At 42.6% G+C, this 21568-nt stretch overlaps 1 protein-coding gene and 1 pseudogene across 2 annotated transcripts; both read left to right on the top strand.

The window, feature by feature from the left end:
• Window positions 1-809: 809 nt before the first annotated feature.
• On the top strand, window positions 810-21300 carry LRRC66 (leucine rich repeat containing 66; the record flags this gene model as incomplete). The annotated part of the gene is made up of 4 exons (XM_082837997.1): window positions 810-1305; window positions 10779-10948; window positions 17743-17935; window positions 19427-21300. 4 exons carry the CDS (start codon window positions 810-812, stop codon window positions 21298-21300), a joined length of 2733 nt encoding a protein of 910 aa, XP_082694123.1.
• On the top strand, window positions 13692-14310 carry LOC309960981 (dr1-associated corepressor-like; annotated as a pseudogene). Its single transcript has one exon. The product of its transcript is annotated as a dr1-associated corepressor-like (transcript).
• Window positions 21301-21568: the final 268 nt, after the last annotated feature.

The following is a 21568-nucleotide window of genomic DNA, read 5'->3' as shown; positions in this document are numbered from 1 at the left end:
CCCACCCTCCCTATCCCACCCCTCCTCATCTACTCTTAAAATTGTTTTTTGTGCATACATTCAGGCATTGTGATTTGTAGATACTTGTTTTAAAGCTTTCAATTGCTTCTCAAGAATCTTTGGTGAGAAAGATCCTTGAGTTTCTGTATCTAATTATATCTTCATGGGTCCTAGGGAGAGCATCCTTTTTATAACCGATTTTTTTTTAACGTAGGTATCTAAATGGTTTCAAGTGGATTTGAAAAGCCACAAAAGCCGCAAAGACAAAGCTTGTAGTTCTTCTAGTCATTAAAAAAAATCGAGTCTCTTTCATGAGTTGAACTTTCCACCGATACAGTTCCACGGTTTGGTGTAACGATATGGCTTGTCACTCATGTGATAAAGCACATGGCTGATTACCGTGCTGTAAAATAAGGAAAATAGACTTTGCTCGGTACTGAAGACCAGGAAGGAAGCAGAGAAGTTTTTCATCTTGGTAGGTTTCCCTCATTCCAAAGCAGACTGCAGGGTGAGTAATCCTGGAAAAGCAGACACAGGTGAGGCCCAAGTGAGTACACATTTTCTGACAAATCAGGAGGGGTTCTTTCTTTAAAACTGTGGCATAAATGTAATTTTACACTCTAGCTGTTTACCATTTTGGTAGCTACATTTTGCCCCACTGTCTAAGAAATCAAACATCCGTGTAACTTGGCAATCAAGGCAAGATAACTTTCCTGAATCTTAAATTGAAAATTAAAATTTCTGCTTATTTGCTATTCGTTTTTACATAAGTTATTTTGAATAAGTCAATTTTTCTTTCTCCAGGCATTATGAAAAACCTACATCTCAGAGTCGTTACCATGGTTATAGGTCTTTATTTTACTGACACAATGACAAACCCATCAAGAAAAAGCAGTATTTTATTCAATTCCGAGTGCCAATGGAACGGATATCTTCTGACAAATTGTTCTTTTGCTGGAAAGCATGAAATACCTGTGGACATATCACAGATAGCAGCCATAGTGGACGTAAGTTCCAGTTTCTTCAGGGTTCTCTTACAAACTCACATGAAAAAAGAAGACTGGAATATAAGACACCTGGACCTCAGTAACAATCTTATATCGAAAATAACCTTAAGCTCTCTTGTACATTTTCGTGCTTTGGAAATATTAAACCTCAGCAACAACGCCATTCAGTCCGTGTCATTGGATCTACTCAGTTTCAAGTCCTTGTGGGTGAAACGCCACAGAGGCAGCTTGAGAAATGGGCTTCCATTTCTAAAGTTGCTCATTCTTCAAAGAAATAAACTCAGTGACATTCCCAAGGGTAAGTACAACTTTAAAAGATGGACTAGACCAAGAAACAATGAGTATGTGGGGAGCTAATATTTTATGTCAGTAAGAATTCCAGGTTTGTTTTCAGTTTCAAGGAAAGAGCTGAAAGTAAAGCAGTTGGATCAGAGCAAATATAATAAAAGGAGTTTCTTAGTGGAATTTTAAGTTATAATATGTGGAATTTAAAGTCAATGTAATTTAACCTCCCATTGCTATAACTTACATTAATCTTATATGGATTTGTCAAGAGATACTAGGAAGTATTTAAGTACTAAATAATTATGTGTGATTTTAAATTACCTACTTTGATTTATGTATTTTTTTTTACTAATTACAGAAAAGCACTGAGAAATAAGTAGTTCAGATACTTTTAATATGTAACAATGCAAATTAAGTGTTGCCATATTTATAATTTTTATTTTTACAGAATACGTTTTACATCTTCTTATCTGGTTTTCCTCCAAATGTAGACTACATATATGCTAATATTATATATAAACTTCCTTATTATCAAATCAAAGTAGGACTCCTTATCAGAACTCCACATACCCTCCTATTATAATAAATTCTCATCCATTCCAACACTCAGTAATCTACATTTTGGAGTTCCTTAACTAATCCACCAATGTTTTATTTAGAAAATGTATCAGATTCATAAGCCAGAGCTTCCTTTTTATATTCAGGAGTGCTAGACAGTTTCCTTTCCCCGTCTATTTTCAGTCTTGGTCACTCTTTGCTAAGTACTTACTTTATATAAGATCTTATGCTAAAAAAAGAAAGTGTAAGGATTTTCTCATTTTTCTCCATCTCAAATTATGCATATTTAGTTTTTCTCATTTTCAGTTCTTTCATTTCATGCTTTTATTTTTTTGTTTATTTTTTTCATTTATTTTTTTTTTCATTTATTTTTTGCTCTTTCTCCAGTATCTTGTTTTAAGCATAATTTTGACTATAATAGCCTGGCAGGTGAAGGGACTACTATTTCAGTCACCACAGCAGCAGAATTTTGTGAGAAGGACAGGAGTCTTCTCTCCCTGAACTTTCCCATAAAAGCAGTGTATTTTCAGTGCAAAGTGCAAACTAATTGCGTTTTATTTTATGATTTTTATCATATTGTTCTTATTACAAAAGGAATGCCTGTTTTTTGTAAAATATTAGGAATTAAAGAAAAATTTAAAGGGAAACATTAAAGTCCCTCATGTAATATGTATTCTTCAAGTTTATTCTTTATGCCTACATATATATTTTTCTTTCAAAATTGGATTTACTGTCCATAATATTTCATAACATAATTTTATATCACAGAATATTTTGAACATCTTTACATAATTAAGCAATCTCATAAATAATATTTTAAATAGTTGAATAATTTTAATATATTATAATCTGTTCAATCAAACAACATTTAGATTATTTCCATTTTGTTTGCTATAACTCTGACGAACATCATTAAAGCTACACATATCCACATGATATAACTGTGTTTTCTAACGAGTATGGTAGATGTGAATCTCAACCCACAAATTCAAGTGTACTAGAGATATAACCTTCTACTGTTTATAACTCAAAACAGTTTCTGATTCTGAGCCCCCATTTTGCTAGCGTCAGTTGTGGTGGGATGTACGGGTACTTACACTTAACATCAGTTTTTCATGGGCTTTCCTTTATCTTTTCCTAGATTTATACCGCAGCTCTAGAATCTTATACCCTGACAAGGCATCAAAGTGTGTGTGTGGTGTGTGTGTGTCCCTTACCCCCTCTAGCCAGAGAATGTTTCTTTTCAGTCTTTCAGTTCGTAGAAAATTCTTACGTGCTTTTGTTTCTTCAAAACTCTCTATCTAGATCTAGAAATTCCTTTCCTCTAAAGACTCAGGCCTTTGGAAAACAAAAGCCAAAAAGACTTGTAGTCGCCTCTGCTCGCCTCTGCTTTCTGCCTTGCCATGTGCCTCCCCTGGAACAATTAACACAGAGCTTTTACTTACTGCTTGAACAGAGAGAAAGGACACAAGGAAAATAGAGACAGGTAGAAGCTTAATATGTCAAGATATTATCCCATCATAACAGTAGATAGAGAAACGCTGACTATATCTCCTTAAGGCAGATGAATTCTCCAGAGCTAACTGGAGGTTAGGATGAATACATTTCATGTAAGGACCAAATATCCCTATAAAATGCAGATGCAGTCCCATCCTCCTTTCCCAAGTTAAACTTCTACCTCCCAGAATATCAGGAAATATGTTAAGCTTGCAAAGGAGGGGATAAAAAGATGTGAAATGAGTGAATCCTTTATCTGAAATTCTAATGGAATTCTAGCAAATAAAACCATGGAGAGATGAATGAAACAGATTGATGATGGAGGTCCACTGTAAGCCCTGAATCTAATTGGATGTAATTCAGAGTTCTTTTCTCCATAGCATTTTGGGGTTTGTTTTCCTGTAATCATCATACACTTTCAGTTCTTATTAGGGACTAGAGTCCCCTCTGGCGTCCTGTCCCATTTTATGATTCTGTGACTATGGCTGGGTAACTCTGACGTTGAAATCCCATTTTCGAGGGAAAAAGCTGGTAAGAGAGGTGCTCCCTGAGGTGCCATCCTATTCCTGACCTTCGTTCTTTTTTGATTCCTTTATCCTACGCCTTTTTAAAGGAAATGTCTAGATAATGTAATATTTACTCAGAAGTGTGAGGATTAAAGGAAAGACGTATCTTAAGAACCTAACTTAACACGGTATTTGGCATCATAAACAGTAGCTATTAAAATGTGAAAAGTACTTCATAAACTTCTAAAGTACTTTGCAAATATTAGTTCTTATTACTCTTGGCACAAATTGAGAATAACAGTCTTTTAGAAACAAATGATAAATTTGTTTTTGTCCGAATCTCAAGTTATCTTTTAAAATGTTAAATAATTATTGCAGTAGATGTGACTCCTAGCCCACTATAATTCATAAGCAGACAATCATTTGTATCTATTTACATAGGTGTTTGCACTCATCTAAAGATAATGATTAATTAGAGATTTCTCAGAAAGCAGCAGTCAAGCAATTGGCCTATAGCACCTTTATAAATCATGTTTCACATATCTTAATATGGTGACAGTTTATAGAGCCAGTGAAAAGTTGCTTTGACTGTGGAAAGCCCATTTTTGTAAGGGTGAAAGATCACATTGACTAACCAGCTCAGTGTCAGCTGATTTCCTTTCTTGATGCTGATCATCTGTGATGTTACCAATAAGCTTCATGTTGGGAAAACACCCAGAGGAGCTACTGGCCAATGCAATTCACAGAACAGAAGCCAGCCATGAATTTAACCTTCATGACCATATTCCTCCCATATTCTTGGAGTACAGCATTAATAATGGAAAAATCAGTTTAAAAAAATTGAGAACAAGGGGATTGGTCTCCAGTTAAACTATCCCACTTTCATCAAACAGTATTTCTGGAGTGCCCACAAAGTGCCTGAAAATGTTTCAGCACCAACATCTTACTGAGTTTCCAGTTAGGTTGAAAGACCAGATGTGACAGCCTCACATTAACATACTAAATTCCAGAATCCAAGAGATAAATATGTTGTCAGTGAGATGAAATAATACCTGATTTTTGAAACTGGTGGAGGAGAAAAAAACATAACCAGCGTATTGTTGAAAAAAAAGTATATTGTACTCTTCCATTTGTAGGGAATTAAACCTTTCATCCTGATTACTGTTTGGATTATGGAAATACCAATAACCAATGTTCTCAAAACCAATTCAGGTTCTAAAGTAACAAAATGAATGTATATCATTAAGCTAAGAGGTCAAGGTCTTTGGCTCACCTATATAAATTTGACCACATTAAGGGGCTGATTTTATGACTCAAATATCTTATCCAGGATCATTCCAGACTCTATTCCAATTCCTAATACTCTTTGAACTTGAAGCCGTAACCCTTGAATATCATCATTTTATGTTATCAGATTATCACATTTGGGAGACCACTTAAGAAATTCAGCGTCCAAAGGAATGTTTCTAAGATGGTGTAATGTCTGGGCATGCCCTCTGTGGCCTTTTTTTTCTCATAGACACTGAGATAATTTCTTGGAAATAATGAAACTGCCTCTGGCGTTCTAAATGCAAAGGCTTATCAAATTCCTGCCTATGTGATCATCAGAAAGCAGTTCAATAAATAATCCCATCTCCACAAAAATGCCTCCATATGCCTCTCCCAACATTGGACTCTCTCAAAACATAAAATGTACTCTCTGATGTCCAAGCCCCAGCTCTTAATGCGCCTCACAACCTCTTTCACTCACCTGAATACTCCTCAACATTGATTCGCCATGCAAAATATGTAAAAGAACATATTCTCTTATTGAGAAACACAGCCAAGTGTCATAGAAGAGTTTACCCAAATTTTCCAACTCCATCTTGAGAGACCACCAAACGAAAAGGACATTTGCAGGACTCCACTAGTTCTCTTAATAACATTGTACCTTAATTCTCTAAAATTGGAAGTAAAAGGAAAATCTTCACATGGGAGGAGTAACTGAACTTCACAGTCTTAATTCCCATGTGCAGAAGTTTCCCTTCTTCTTGGGGATCTTAGCTTGATATTAAGAAGGGAATCAAATAAGAGGATATTCTTATAACTCTCCATGTTCAAAATCCCCCCCATGCTTGGGCATGTTCTGGTCCTACTCTTCCTATTTACTCTTTTACTTTATCTTTTATACACCTTGTATTACTCTATTTGCTTGTTTATTGACCTTAAGCAAGTCACTTAACCTATAAAAGCTTCCTGGTCCTTATCTTTAACTGGAGATAGTGATATATACAGGGTTGATGTGAGGGTTAGAAATAGCATTTGTAAAAACTATAACACACAGAGTGATGACATATATAAAACATCTCTCATTGTACCTCGTACATAACAGGTGTTAGTTCTCCTTTAGGGCCATTTGATCAGCCTGAGTATCTAATTCTGTTTCCCATCCTAGTCTTTGCTATAATAGTCATCACCTCCTTGATTTCTGGTACAATGAGTAACCGAAGGTGATTTTCATTCTCTTTCTACAACTGTTCAGAGTTTGTATAAAGTTCAGAGTGCTCACCAACAATCTTGCACTACAGTTCATACTTCTGTAGGCCTGTATAATGTTGGAGACCCCTGATTCTCCATGTTCCGAGTGCTCTGGTCTGTCCTCTGGCTCTCTGAACCACACTGACTTGTGAGACCATCACCACTATCAAGTTAACTATCCATCACCCCCCAGAATTTCCTCATGCCTCTCTGCAATCGATCTTTCCCACCCATCATCTCTCCCCTGCCCAAGTAGCCACTGATCTTCTTTCTGTCACTATCGATTCATTTGCATTTTCTATAATTTTATATAAATGCAATCGTTCAACACATTCTTTTATTTTTGATGTATCTTCTCTCATTCAGTATAATTATTTTGAGATTCATCCATGTCGTTGTATGTATTAAAAGTGCATTCCTTTTTATTTCTGAGTAGAATTTCATCGTGTGGATACTCTCATTTACCTGTCAGCAGACACTTGGGCTGTCTTTTTTGGTATTACAAATAAAACTGCTAGCTAAAGGGATGGAGAAAGATTCGCCATTAGAGAAACACTAATCTAAGGAAAGGTGGAGTAGCCATATTAATTTCAGACAGAGGAGACTTCAGGGATAAAGAAAGCACTACTTAATGATAAAGGGATCAGTTCTTGAAGGGGATATAATAATTCTAATGTGAATACACCTAACAATAGATTGTCAAAATATGTGAGGAAAAACCTGACAGAACTGTACAGAGAAGTGAGCAAATCTGTTACCGAACCTAACTTGTGTCTGCTGGCCCGATGTGCAACAAAGCCGATCTCCTGACACCGGGTTGTGGTGAAGGAAAGCACAGACAGCATTTACCTCAGGGTGCCGAGGAAGGAGAACAGGCAACTCATGCTCACATGGCCTGAACTCCTCGATGGTTTTCAGAGAAGAGTTTTTAAAGACAGGGTGAGGGAGAGGGTCACAGGGTGTGTGATCTGCTCATGCGTAATTCTTTGATTGGTTGATGGCAAAGAAACAGGGTGATGTTTCAGGAACCATCAACCTTCTGGTTCCAACCATGGGGTCTATGTGCTCATGGGGTCAGCATGCAGTTAACTTCCTCCACCGGGTGGGGTCTTAGTATCTGCAAAACAGCTCAAGGCTATGACTCAGGATATTATCTATACCCTTGAGGAGGAACTAAAGGTCTTTTTGACTTTTTTTTATAGCTAAACTATTATTTTTCTTAATTGAAGTATAGTTGATTCACAATGTTGTTCCAATCTCTGCTGTACAGCAAAGGGACTCAGTTATACTCTTATATACATTCTTTTCTTATATTCTTTTCCATTATGGTTTATCACAGGATACTGAATATAGTTCCCTGTGCGATACTGTAGGACCTTGTTGTTTATCCATTCTAAAGGTAATAGCTTGCATCTACCAACCCAAAACTCCCCCAGTCTGTCCCTCTCCCTCCCCCACTCTCCCTTGGCAACCACGTCTGTTTCTGTTTTGTAGATGGGTTCATTTGTGCCATATTTTAGATTCCACATATAAGTGATATCACGTATTTGTCTTTCTCTTTCTGACTTACTTCACTTAGTATGATAATCTCTAGTTGCATCATGTTGCTGCAAATGGCATTATTTCGTTCTTTTTTATGGCTGAGTAGTATTCCATTGTATATGTGTACCACATCTTCTTTATCCATTCCTCTGTCAATGGACATTTAGGTTGCTTCCATGTTTTGGCTGTTGTGAACAGTGCTGCTATGAACACAGGGGGGCATGTATCTTTTTGAATTATAGTTTTGTCCGCGTATATTCTCAGGAGTTGGATTGCTGGACCATATGGTCATTCTATTTTTATAAACTATTATTATTTTGTCTTGCTTGACTGTTTTCCTTTGTTTCTACATTTTGTCACTTCTGTGATTGAATTTGCTCTTTGGAACTTGGGGAAGCCCTAGGAGGCTAAAGCTTTTCTACAAATGAGAGGCCAGGGACACAGGGGTCTGTCCCTGAGAAGGACCTGCAAGGTCCAGCTCCATTTCAAATCCACTGTTACAGTTGGAGATTTCAACACCCCCCTGTCCATTGATAGAGACCAAACTAGACATGGTCTCCCTCTCCACTGAACTCCCGGGGTACTTATTCAATTCAATTAAGTACTAGATATGATAGGGACCATGAGCTCACATCCCTGTACAGGTCAGGCAATTATCATGAAAATGTTAAGAAACTTCTTACATATCAGCTTCTGTGTTGCATTTTTTTCTCAAGACCCATACATTTGCATATTAAAACACGTAGGAATATTCTTCAGTCCAGAAAGAAATGTATTTTTCCAGAGCTTATATTCAAAATATTTAACAAGAGGCCTTTAGCCTGGGTTCCCAAGTTGGATGCCTTCTGGCTGTAATGATGAAGCAGAATCCTGCTGGGGGTGGGAGGTGGAAGGGAGAATAGACTAAAGTCCCTAGCGCGGCGGGGCAACACACAGTGGCTCAGCAGGAGCTATTTATGAACCAATATGGAAGTATTTCTCACCAGCATATGCCGGCTGAATCTCAGCCTTCGCTCTCTCTCTTTTTTTTTTTTTTTTTTTTTTGCGGTACGCGGGCCTCTCACTGTTGTGGCCTCTCCCGTTGTGGAGCACAGGCTCCGGACGCGCGGGCTCAGCGGCCATGGCTCACGGGCCCAGCCGCTCCGCGGCATGTGGGATCTTCCCGGACCGGGGCACGAACCCGCGTTCCCTGCATCGGCAGGCGGACTCTCAACCACTGCGCCACCAGGAAAGCCCTCTCTCATTTTTTTAAACATGCAGGCTTCTTGGCCTATCCTTTGTCTTCCTATTTTTGATAGAGACATCACATTCTTCTATAAGTCCATGCCCCATCCGTAGCAGGCAGCCCTCATTCAGCTCCAGCCAAATGTCTTGTGCCAGTTGAGATTTATTTTTCAAGAAAAGCTAGAAATGTACATGTTCGTACTGAATCTTTGATGTTGGCTCAACAACTTTTAAATCTCTGTGCAGGTCAAACACCGTGACTTCTAGCCTATTGAATGTATATTATATATTGGGCATTACAAGTGTTCACAAGGGTGTGAATTCTGCCCTGAAAGGACTAATCATCTGATGGAGAGGCTGACGAACAACAATTATTTTACAGTCAATAGTGGGGGTAAAACTGCTTTATATAACTAATAACTTTTTCTTGTGTGTGTGTCTTATCACGCAACCAGACACAAAGTTTGTCCGCTGTCTTTGTCCTCAGCACTAAGTAGCATGCTCATAATATTTCGACTGAGTTGTCGTCCTTGTGGTCTCTTGCTCAGTCTCTACAGCTGAAATGAGCAAATGAGAACATAGATGTGCAGCCATTTCATTTAGGTCATCATGTCTCTGCATAATTAGTCTTACAGTAAGTACTGATAGTTTGCAGACAGTAGACAAGGAATAAACCCTTCTGGAATTGAACCAACCTGATCTGCTATGTAGTCGTTTGTTAAAGACGCAGACTATGTGTGAGAACAGAGCAGAAAGAAATGTAAAAATGCAGGGCTTCCACGTGAGGCTCATATGGGAACTCAGATTTGGAAGACTGCTACGGCTGGTACATCATTCTCAACCTTTTCCTTCAGTGCCAGATGGGCCTCATGGTTACTTCTGGAATCAAGTGAAATACAAAGGCAGAGACCAAAACTCAATTCTATTATTTTGCCAGAAACTAAAACCTCTAGCTCTAACATATTACCTTTGAAAAATATAAAAAATAGTTATAATATCAACGATAAGTAGTTAAAGGATACAGCTACAAAATAGAAGGAGGACATCTTAAAAGGGGAAGAATTCATCCATGTAAATAAAGCATCAAAACAACTTTTTCCTCTATAACCATAGCAAGGTCATCCAGTTTTACCCATAGTTCAATCAAATAAGCAAGTATCATATTTACCGTTTCATTCAATCAAGGTTAGATTTTTGATTGATGCTTTTATTATAAAATTACATGTTCATTCAAAGGAAGAATTCAAAAGTGTATAAAATCGAAGCATAGTTTCACCTCCCTCTGCCATCCTACTTCTAGGTGTAGCTACCACTGGTAGCTTAGTTCATCTCCTTCCAGGCCTTCTTCTCTGCTCGCTTGAAACATGTGTGTATGTTTGCATGTGGCCTTTTTTCCCCAAGAACATTGGAATTATACTCTACTTTCCTGCAACTTAACTTTTCCTTCCTGTTCAGTTATTTCAGGTTGATCTATCCCATTCTCTTTTAAGACTACGCAGTATTTTGTAGTATTGATATAGCCATCCTTTGCCCATTTCTCTGTCGTGAGCCATTTAAGTTGTGTCCAGTTTTCCATCATTACAGACAATGCTGCAGTAAGTACCACCACTTTATATTTCAAGTTGCTTTTTAATTTTAACAGGGCTGTGGAAACTGAAGTCATTACAGAGTTTGGATCTGTCATTCAATGGGATAACGCAAATTGGTTTGTCTGATTTTCATAACTGCCTGCAACTAGAAAGCCTCCATTTAAAGAGCAACAAGATATTCAGAATTCATCCAGAAGCCTTCAAGGACCTAAAAAAATTACAGGTTAGAAAATAGTGTTTATACTATTTCTAATATGCAGAACTATAGGCAATGCTATTAGAAGAATACTTCCATTGAAGAGTTTCTTCGTGCCCAGTAGTACTGGCTACCAATCAAAAACTATAAGTCTATTTTAAGATGCCCCTAAAAGAGCTGAAGTCTCTCTCTTGCCTCAAAAATCCAAGGCCTCAGTAGTGGACATGAATGTGGACATTTTATTTGAACATGTAGGCTCAGCAGCAAGGATTGGTTCATTATTTTTCCTAAATCTAATTAAACCCAACTCCAAGCTTCCACTTACCAGTTGGCAAGAAATTAAATCTCGGTTATTAGCAAGGCTCCCTCCCTGAACTACAAGGTCAGTCAAAGGTCCCTGGGGTTTTATGCAATTTGGGACTATATGGGCCTAAATGAGCTCTACACCCCATAGAGCCCAGGACCACATGGGCCTCTGAAGGCCAGTGACCCTGATGCTTCCACACCAAAATTGGGCACAGAATGATACAAATCATAATGATATCAACTCATCTTTGCCTCCCACTTACCACGTGCCACACGCAGTTCTAAACATCAGAGCCAGGTTGGGGGGATCGACGTCACGTTTTGGAGGCATGGTGCCTGTCTCTCGGGCACCTTGCAGTGACTCTCACCGAGGTCCTGACAGCTGGGAGTGTGAGTAACCCCTAGAGCCCTGCTCCAGCTTTGGCAGCTTCAGCCCCGTCTCCTCCTAGCCCCTTCCTCCTCTCTCCTCCTCTATGGGGAGATATTGTAGAATCTCCCCTCAGTGCTCCTTTAGAAACACCAGGACCTAGAGATGGCTTAGGCGAAGCTTGAATCCCCTGTCCCCGTAACCTGCACCACAACCCCCATTCTTTATATAGGCCAGTATCATCCAATAAAGCATAATGTGGGCCACATACGTAACTTTAGATGTTCTCGGTAACTAGATTTAAGAAGTAAAAATAAGCAGGTGAATTTAATTTTACTAATATATTTTGTAACCCAATATATCCAGATATTATCTTTTACACATGTAGTCAATGTAAAAATTATTAATGAGATATTTTCCATTCTCTTTTTTCATACTAAGTCTTCAAAGCCCTGTGTGTATAGCTGATGCTTGGTATCCAAGGGGATTGGTTCCAGGACCCCCATGGGTACCAAAATCTGCGGATCCTCAAGTCCCTTATGTAAAATGGCATAGTACTTGCGTATAACCTAAACACATCCTCCCATATACTTTAAATCATCTCTAGATTACTTATAATAATACAATGTAAATGCTATGTAAATACAATGTAAGTGCTATGTAAATAGTTGCCTGTGCAGGACAAATTCAAGTTTTGCTTTTTGGAACACTCAGCATTTTTTTTTTTTTAAACTATTTTCTGTCCATGGTTGGTTGAATCTGAGAATGCAGAAACCACAGATATGGAGGGCAGACTGTATCTTACCCTTACTGCACATCCCAGTTTGGACTAGCCATAGCATAGCTGCAAGACAAATGCCCAACCTCGCCCCTGCCCCTTTCAACTGGAATGGCCCTCCAAGCCCGTCCTCTCTCGGAGACTAGTGACTCAGTGGTGAGGGAGGTCGACTCTGCAGCCAGCTGCCTGAGTTTAAACCTAGGCTCTGCCCCTCGCCAGCCACACGATCTTGGGTAAGTTACCGAATCACTCTGTGCCTCAGTTTTCTCATCTGTACAAGGGAGGTAAGTTGCTTCCTTCTTCATAGAGTTTTGTGAGAATTAAATGTTTTAATCCATAGACTGTGCTTTGAACAGTAGTTGGAATATAGTAAGCCCTTTATAAATGTAGACTGCGTATAGAAATTCTAAAGTGGTTGCGACGCCCTACTCTTTTTTTTTTTTTTTTTTTTTTTTTTTTTTGCGGTACGCGGGCCTCTCACTGTTGTGGCCTCTCCCGTTGCGGAGCACAGGCTCCGGACGCGCAGGCTCAGCGGCCATGGATCACGGGCCCAGCCGCTCCGCGGCATGTGGAATCTTCCCGGACCGGGGCACGAACCCGTGTCCCCTGCATCGGCAGGCGGACTCTCAACCACTGCGCCACCAGGGAAGCCCAGCTCTACTATTTTAACATACAAATCTGATTGTAAGCTTTCACGACAAGGGCCTGGCCCCTGCTTGCCCCTCCAGCCTCATTTCAAGCCACCCTCCCCTTGCTGACTGCATTCCTGCCTAGTTTTCACCCCAAGCCCTCCCCTATTGCTGATCCTTTTGCCTGGAAGAGCTAACTCTTACTACTCCTCAAGGAAGCCTTCCCTGGGTCTCCAGATTGAATTAGTTTCCCTTTACACACAGGTATAGTAGACTATGCTTTTTCCATATTGCACGTATGGAAACTGAAATTATTTCATTCTAGGTATGGTTTAGCCATTAATGCCTATATCCCCATAACCCTTCTACCAGACGGTGAGCTCTTTGAGGACATACATCATGTCTATTTTGTTTTCTAAGGCTTAACATATGTCCAGTACATACCATGTATTTACAAACACTTGTTGAATAAACAAAGGAACGAACGGCTAGATAATGATCATGGATAGGTGTATTAGTTATCTATTGCTGAGGTCAGCAATCCAGGCAAGGCTTGCCTGGGGCCTCTGCTGAAGATGTCTCAAGAGGCTGCAGTCAAACCACGGAGGGCAGGTGGGCGACGAGCAGGCCCAGGGGCCGGGAGGCTGCGGGCAGTGGCGCTGTGCCCGGCGCAGCCAGAGAGGCCCCGAGATGCCGAGCAAGAGGAGGTACAACGTGTGGCTCCCACCGGCCCGGATCAAGAAGATAGTGTAGACGGATGAAGAGATTGGGAAGGCGGCGGCGGCTGTGCCTGTCATCCTCTGTCGGGTGCTCGAGCTTTTCCTGGAGTCACCATGGAAGAAAGCCTGCCGGTGACCCAGTCCTGAAACGCCAAGACCGTGACCACATCCCACCGGAAGCAGTGCATTGAGCTGGAGCCGCAGTTTGACTTCTTGCAGGATCTGGTGGCATCCGTGCCTAACATGTAGGGGGATGGGGAAGACAACCACATGGGTGGGAACAAGGGTCCCCGCAGGGGCCGGAAGCCAGGAGGCAGCAGCCGGAAGAATGGTGGGATGCGAAGCAGAGGCAAAGACAAGAAGCTGTCAGGGACAGGCTCACAGCAGGAGAATGTCTGAGGATACAGATACTGACGGAGAAGAAGAGACACCACTGTCCCCATCCCAGGCCAGCCACCTCCCTGCCCACTTCCAGAGCCCCCCTGACACCCTTCATGCCCTTCACCTCGACTCTGCCTCTGCCCCCAGCACCCCACCCCCTGGGCCCCTCAGCACCTGAGACAGAGGATGAAGAGGATTATGACTCCTAGCGCCCTCTGCCCCCCAGGCCACACCCGCTTTTAGCTGGGTTTAGTTGCTTTGGGGGAGAGAGAGAAGTTAGAGCTGTTCTTAACTTTATTATCGGATGAATGGATAAAGAAGATGTGGCACATATATACAATGGAATATTACTCAGCCATAAAAAGAAACGAAATTGAGCTATTTGTAGTGAGGTGGATAGACCTAGAGTCTGTCATACAGAGTGAAGTAAGTCAGAAAGAGAAAGATAAATACCGTATGCTAACACATATATATGGAATTTAAGAAAAAAAGATGTCATGAAGAGCCTAGGGGTAAGACGGGAATAAAGACACAGACCTACTAGAGAATGGACTTGAGGATATGGGGAGGGGGAAGGGTAAGCTGTGACAAAGCGACAGAGAGGCATGGACATATATACACTACCAAACGTAAAATAGATAGCTAGTGGGAAGCGGCCGCATAGCACAGGGAGATCAGCTCGGTGCTTTGTGACCGCCTAGAGGGGTGGGATAGGGAGCGTGGGAGGGAGACGCAAGAGGGAGGAGATATGGGGATATATGTATATGTATAGCTGATTCACTTTGTTATAAAGCAGAAACTAACACACCATTGTAAAGCAGTGATACTCCAATAAAGATGTAAAAAAATAAATAAAAATTAAAAATAGTTTATTAATAAAATAATAATAAAAGGGGGGGAAAAGGCTGCAATCAAGGTGTTGGCCAGGGCTGGAGTCTCACCTGAAGGCCCAGCTGAAGAAGGATCCACTTCCAAGCTCACGTGGTTGTTGGCAGGATTCAGTTCCACGTGGGCTACTGGGCTTCGGGCGCCATTCCTTACTGGCTATCAGCCGAAGCCTGCCCTCAGTTCTGTGCCGTGTGGACCTCCCCACAGGGCAGTTCACAGCATGGCAGCTCGCTTCAGAGCCCGAAGGAGAGAGCCTGCTAGCAAGAACATCACAGTCTTATGGAATGTAATCGTGGAAGGGACATCCATTGCTTTTGCCATGGTCTGTCGGTTAGAAGAGAGGCACAGGTCTTGCCTATACTCAAGGGGAGGAGATGACCCAGATGGTGTGAATATGGGGACAGGTTATTGGGGACCTGTCTGCCGTCATAGTTATCAGAGCAGACGAGAAAGTCCACTTAACTTGGCAGTGCTCTCGGTTCACCACAAACAGGCCGTCAGATTGCCTGGGAACCTCATTTAGCATATTGTATACTGATTATATTTGTATGTGCAATTTCCCTATGCCTGTTTTATTTCCTGTGCATTTTCATTGTGCTTTATAAGTCTTCTGCAGCTCACAGGTCATAGATGCTACAGGCAAACTAAAAAACAAGCCCAAGAATGTTCTGAATCATCTGTAATTCTAAATTACGTGAGCTGCCCAGAATCATACAATTTCTCCTTCTCTATTAACCCTTCTGCCTGTTCAGCAGTAACTCTAAAAACCTCTTTGGGAACACGATGAGCATATTTGGTACCAGAAAGTCAAATATTCAAATGGATGTAGTTGGGTTTTTTTCCAGGAGACGTATTTAATACTTGCAGTATATATATATTACATGTCTTTCCACGTGGGAATCTTTTCAGAAACCAGATAGATTTCTCAAAGCATCAATTCATCATCATGTAGAGGTAGAATGAAATGTTTCATTGACACTTCAAATAAGCATTCCTTCTCCTCTGCCATTCTTCTTAGAGCAGTGATTCGCTAGCAACATTATATGCTTCTCCCAATCTTTCCATAACGTACACTCCTTTCAAATGACAGTGGATGGCCACTTCTTTAGCCAAATTGGACTATTCTGTTTTAATCTTTTCTCAGAAATGATTCCTCCTGCATCATTTGATTAGCTCTCTGTCCTCTCTTCTGTGTTGCTTTTAGTTTCGTGATTTATAATATAACAGCTGCTAGGATGGAAAAAAAAATGCAGACATGCACTAAGAAGAAAATACCCCAAAAAACATTAGACTATTTCACCCTTTTGTTGAGGGGGGGTACATAGAAAACTATTGATCCTAGTCAAGGCCAGGCCAAAGCAGTTTTGTGGGGGTTTCTTTTTCCTTCCTGGTCCCAGTCTCCTACTTCCTATTTTTGACAGCCTTCCCTTGGGAGTCAAGAGTGCTTGGTTACTCAACAGTGCGAAGGTCCCCCTCACTACTGAGTCTTGGTTATGGTGCTGTTTGAGTGTTTGTCTGAGTAAAAGCTCTTCTCAGGAATTTAGATAACCCAAGACACCAGTGCTGCTTTTTCCCTGATGTTTATTAAACAATTGACCTGAATTACATTCAGCCTCCATGGTTTTCATCCATGGCCCTCTTTTTTACTTTTCAGCAAGGTTTGCATTTATGATTTTCTCCCAAACCCCATGACCCCACTCTGGTGGCTCACGCTCCGGGCCTCCTCTGTGCATCCCTTCACTCCAGGGCAGTGGGAGCTCAGGCTCCGAGAGGCTGTGTTCTGGAGTGGAGGGCACACAGCTACGGAGCCAGATCAGATCTCAGCTCTGCCATTCACTCATTCATTCATTCATTCGTTCATTCCTCCATTATTTTCTGCGCACCTGGTACCAAGCCTTAGGAGTAGGGATTATATGGGATATACTGTGACCTAGCCCAGTTTCCTCCTCTGTAAAAAGGGGGAAATGACAAAGCTGTTGGGAGGAATAGACATAATGCATGTAAAGCACCCAGTGGGATGCCTGGTACACAGCAATGCTCTGCAAATGGTAGCTAGAGCTACACCTAACTATGCTGTCCTGGCCACATCACACCACTGCCATATCCAGCTTCACAGATCCTACTCTGTGTTTTTAGAGTCACTGAATCCTTTTTGTTCCCCAGTTTCCCCTTCATTTCTGATGAGACTAGGAAAATTAGTCATTTTGTTTATACTGAATAGCCGTGGATGCAGAGAAATGTACTATTACCTTTAAGATAATACTTGATGCAAAAGAGCTCTCTTTGCCACTTTTAGTCAACCACAGTTCTTCTGGGCTCTCTGTCCTCATCATCCAGTATCTCCTGCCACTTTCAAGATCACAGTGCTTCTAGACGTTCGAGACCTGATCTCTAATTCCAGACCTTGACAACAACTGGGAGTCTAGGTTATATTGAACAGTACAAATCACAGTTCATAGGAAAGAAGGAAGGGAAAGTGATGGGGCATCTAATACAGGCACCATACTGAAAGTTTTCACATACATTTAATCCTCAGAACAACCCTGGGAGGTAGGCTCATTGAGAGTCAAGAATTTGCCAAGTCTCACAGAGTCCTTAGGGACAGAGCAGAGAATTAAACCCAGTATTCTGACTCTGAAATCAGTGCTAAATTCACATGGCTTCCATAGAGATATAGACAGTATCTGTAACTAGTTTATTTTGTCTCCAAATGTCTTTATTCACAGACTGTCCTAAATTTGTTTCTTCTCAAGCAGGTTGTAGACCTCAGCAACAATGCTCTGACCGCCATTCTGCCGATGATGATCGTGGCTCTGGAACTTCCCCACCTGGAGGCTGACTTGGCTGTTAACCAGTGGCAGTGTGACTATAGCGTGGAGGTCTTCCAAAATGTTATTTCTGAATCCTGGAGAAAAAAGTGGAATGCAATTTGCAACAAGTCTATTGGTAAGTCAGTAGTGCCTCTTCTCTCAGAAATGGTTCCATTTAAACAGAAAAGAGACATGAAAAATTTAGTCTCATTTGAAACAATGACAGTCCCCCCAGAAGCAAGAGTGCTGATCTATGGCATTAATCATCCTTGGGCTGTATCACAGAAAAATCATTGGGACCTAACTGTTCTCCTCAGTTCATGAACGAGTTTCTTCACGTGGTCAGAGAAACCTAGTTCAGCTAGCTCAGAAATCACTGGCTTTGGTCAAAACCAGAAATTTCACAAAGAGAGAATTTTTCCATAAAGCCCCAAAATGTCATATTTTTATCCCAAATATTAATAAAATAACTGATCAAAGAAAGGACTTCTAAAACTTGAAATATAATTATTTAAAATGCTGGCTAACCCTCTGAAAGTATAATCCTACACATACACAAAACACACATATTTCAAAAGTATATTTTTCTTTGATTTGTTCCCTGCCACTCTCCCAAACTGCTAGAATATGTTACTGCAATTGAATATTTTGGAAAGCTTCCCCCACCACACGCACACTATTAACTATCTTGGCTAATTCTCAAACTCTTAACTGGGGGAAAAAAAAAAAAAGTCATTTTTTAAAAAGTGAGTCCTGGCCTCTGTTCTATTCAGGACTGCTATTCAGTAGAGACATGGCCACGCTTACCAGGTTTAGGAGAAATCCATGAAGGTTAGAGAGAAGTCTTAATGGTGTCAGCCACACTTGGTTCATCGCCCTGTAAGAGCCACACGGGCATTCCGAGTGTGGAGGGCAGAATGTCAGGAACCAGCAGAGAAACCCGAATATTTTTGCTGTTTGCCAGCACCGAGGAATAGTGAGGAAATGATATAGCAAACACAGGTGTGGCCAAGGCAGATTTTTGCAGAGGGTTGATGGAATGTTCTCGTAAATGTGCAGTAAGTAAGGGAAGGCTGTGGAGAAAGGAGGAGCAATGTGGCTGTCCCTACAGACTGGCTTCCTTTCTCCTGTGGGCAGCAGTCAGTCAGGAAGCCTAAGAAACACAGTCTCCCGGGCCTGGGAGCAGCAGACCCGAGCCTGAGAGCCTCATGTAAGCGTGCACAGAGCCTGACACATGCTGTTGGCATCGACAACCAATCAAGCAATCAGTCAGTAAAGTTGCTAATCGTGTAATACCCACTTTAAATCTAGCTAGACGAGGACTCACAGATGCTTTTTATTTACTTATTTATGGGTTTTTTTTGCGGTACGCGGGCCTCTCACTGTTGTGGCCTCTCCCGTTGCGGAGCACAGGCTCCGGACACGCAGGCTCAGCGGCCATGGCTCACGGGCCCAGCCGCTCCGCGGCATGTGGGATCTTCCCGGACCGGGGCACGAACCCGCGTCCCCTTCATCGGCAGGCGGACTCTCAACCACTGCGCCACCAGGGAAGCCCACAGATGCTTTTTAAACCACTGGAATGTCATTCCCGCGTCAACTCAGCGTGTGCTTTTACCCCCACTCTCAGGGAAGGAGGAGGCGTACTGGTGGACGCCCACAAGGCGCGTGTCCAGAGAGACCCACCTTCCTCGCTCTAATCTGAATCATACGAAAAGCCTCGCGACGAGCACAGCTGAGAGGCCCTGGGAAGTGCGCTTTTCCACTCTGCGCAAGAAGGACCCTGCGGGCTCTGACACCAGTGACAGGGAGAGGCGGCTGCCAGGAAGGGTTAGGAGCACCGGGGATGTGCAAGCTGCTGGCAGAAGGGAGGACGCTTCCCAGGACCTGGTCCTGGCCGTCTGTCTGTCAGTGTCCATCACGTTCTTCGTGGCTTTCTGCCTGGGGGCTTTTGCGCGGCCTTATGTGGACAGACTGTGGCAACAGAGATGCCGGAAAAAAAGTCCAGGTTCAGGGAACGTGTATTCAAACCAGGGCTTCTACGATGAGATCAAAGCTGTAGGGAACATGGAGCAGCCAAGGATGGATCTGCGCCAAACTTTCCACGATCCAAACCTCTGTGAGAACCAAGCCCCACCCGCGGCTGTCACTCCTGCGAGAACGCTGGCGCCGAGCAGAAAGGAGGCTGGCGGCGGGCAGGGCGGAGCACGATGCGGGGACCACACCGGGGCAGGAAGCGGGAAGGATAACGCGCTTCCAAATCACGGTGCGGCCCGGCCCGTTCTCCGCGGATGGCCGAATGCTGATGACACCCAACTCATGCCGGCGGGACAGGACTGCATCTACAGGTATGATATTCCTGGAGAAGTAAATTATGACACTGTGGCTGGGGAAGGTTCCCTCGGTGAGCGATCAGTGGGCATCCCTGCCGTGGCTGCCAGGTTACAGACAAGCCCTGGCTCAATCTGTAAGGATTCCAACGAATTAGGCCCACCCATCCCCAGGGAAATGACCACGCCTCTCTCCCAAATGGTGGCTCGTACGAAAGCTCTGAGGACTGGAGAGAAGGAGGGGAGAGGGGGCAGTCCACACTTCCCTTCGGAGTTTTCTAAGGAGAATGTGCTAAGCGCACAGCAGCAAAGGCTCGAGGGCGCCGGTGACGAGGAAGAGCCCCTCGCCCACTACGGAGCGGCCACGCTCAGTGACCCAGGAGCCACGGACCCGTCCCCACCCGTCTCCACTCCGGGGTGGGGTCATGACCTGCATGTGACTCCTGCTAGCAAGGAACTAGCACAAAAGGACACGGCTGACGCTCAGTGCGAGCTGGACACCGATTCTGACGAAGGGTCTTTATTTACTCTAAGTTCAACAAGTTCAGAAGACTGGAGAAGTGTGGCTGAAGCAGAGGCACATGGTGAGGAGAACTGCAGAGCCAACGAGCCCCTGGGGGATGAGGACTCGGGGGAGAGGAGGGACAATGTCGTGTCATTAGAGAGTCTTGAGGACAGCATCGCCTTCCAGAAGATTCTGGGGAAATGTGAGAATCAGGAACATCATTCTGGAAAAACTCTCACTTCTGATCCAGACTACGGTTTGGACGCGACTCATCCGGAAAGTGGCTCTAACACCAATATAGTTGAGGATCCGTTGACCTTGCCCAGGTCACCGGGCAACAGTCCTTGCAGTGATGAGATCCCAGGCATGTCCATTGACGACTATGTCACAGCTCTTCAATCCAAGGCAGCAGAGTGGCAATGCTCACTCAGAGACTTGGAGTTTTCAAACGTAGATGTTTTACCACAAACGCCAACATGTTCTGCTGAAGTCCCCTCAGATCCTGATGAGAGTGCCTGTGGCGAAGGAGATGCAGGCATTTGTAAATATGAACCTTACGTTCAGGGAGTAGACACAGCTCAAAGCAATATTCCTTCCAAGATCGCTGTGGGGAAAAACTTAAGACCCTCACGACAAGTTTCTGAAGAGGACAACATGAATGGGCACTGATGAGGGGTTCGTGTGTCCTCGTGAGGACAGGGATTCCAGAAAGGTTATAAGCCAAACACAGTTATTACACTCCTCTGGTGACGAACCAGATCTTCAGCGTGAAAGGGGGTGGGATGGTGGGAGGGGTATTTTGAAGATGGTGTCAAGAGCCAGGTACCACTATGACAGATGCTTCCAAATGAAACCAGTTCACTAAGAACACGGGAGCACTTCAGTGACAGAGACTGGGGTCAACATTCAGAGCCGAATCAGTGAATTTGATTCTCTA

Source organism: Leucopleurus acutus (assembly GCF_964270905.1).
Source record: "Leucopleurus acutus genome assembly, chromosome: 4".
Lineage (NCBI taxonomy): Eukaryota > Metazoa > Chordata > Mammalia > Artiodactyla > Delphinidae > Leucopleurus > Leucopleurus acutus.
This window is presented reverse-complemented; position numbering and strand designations above follow the sequence as displayed.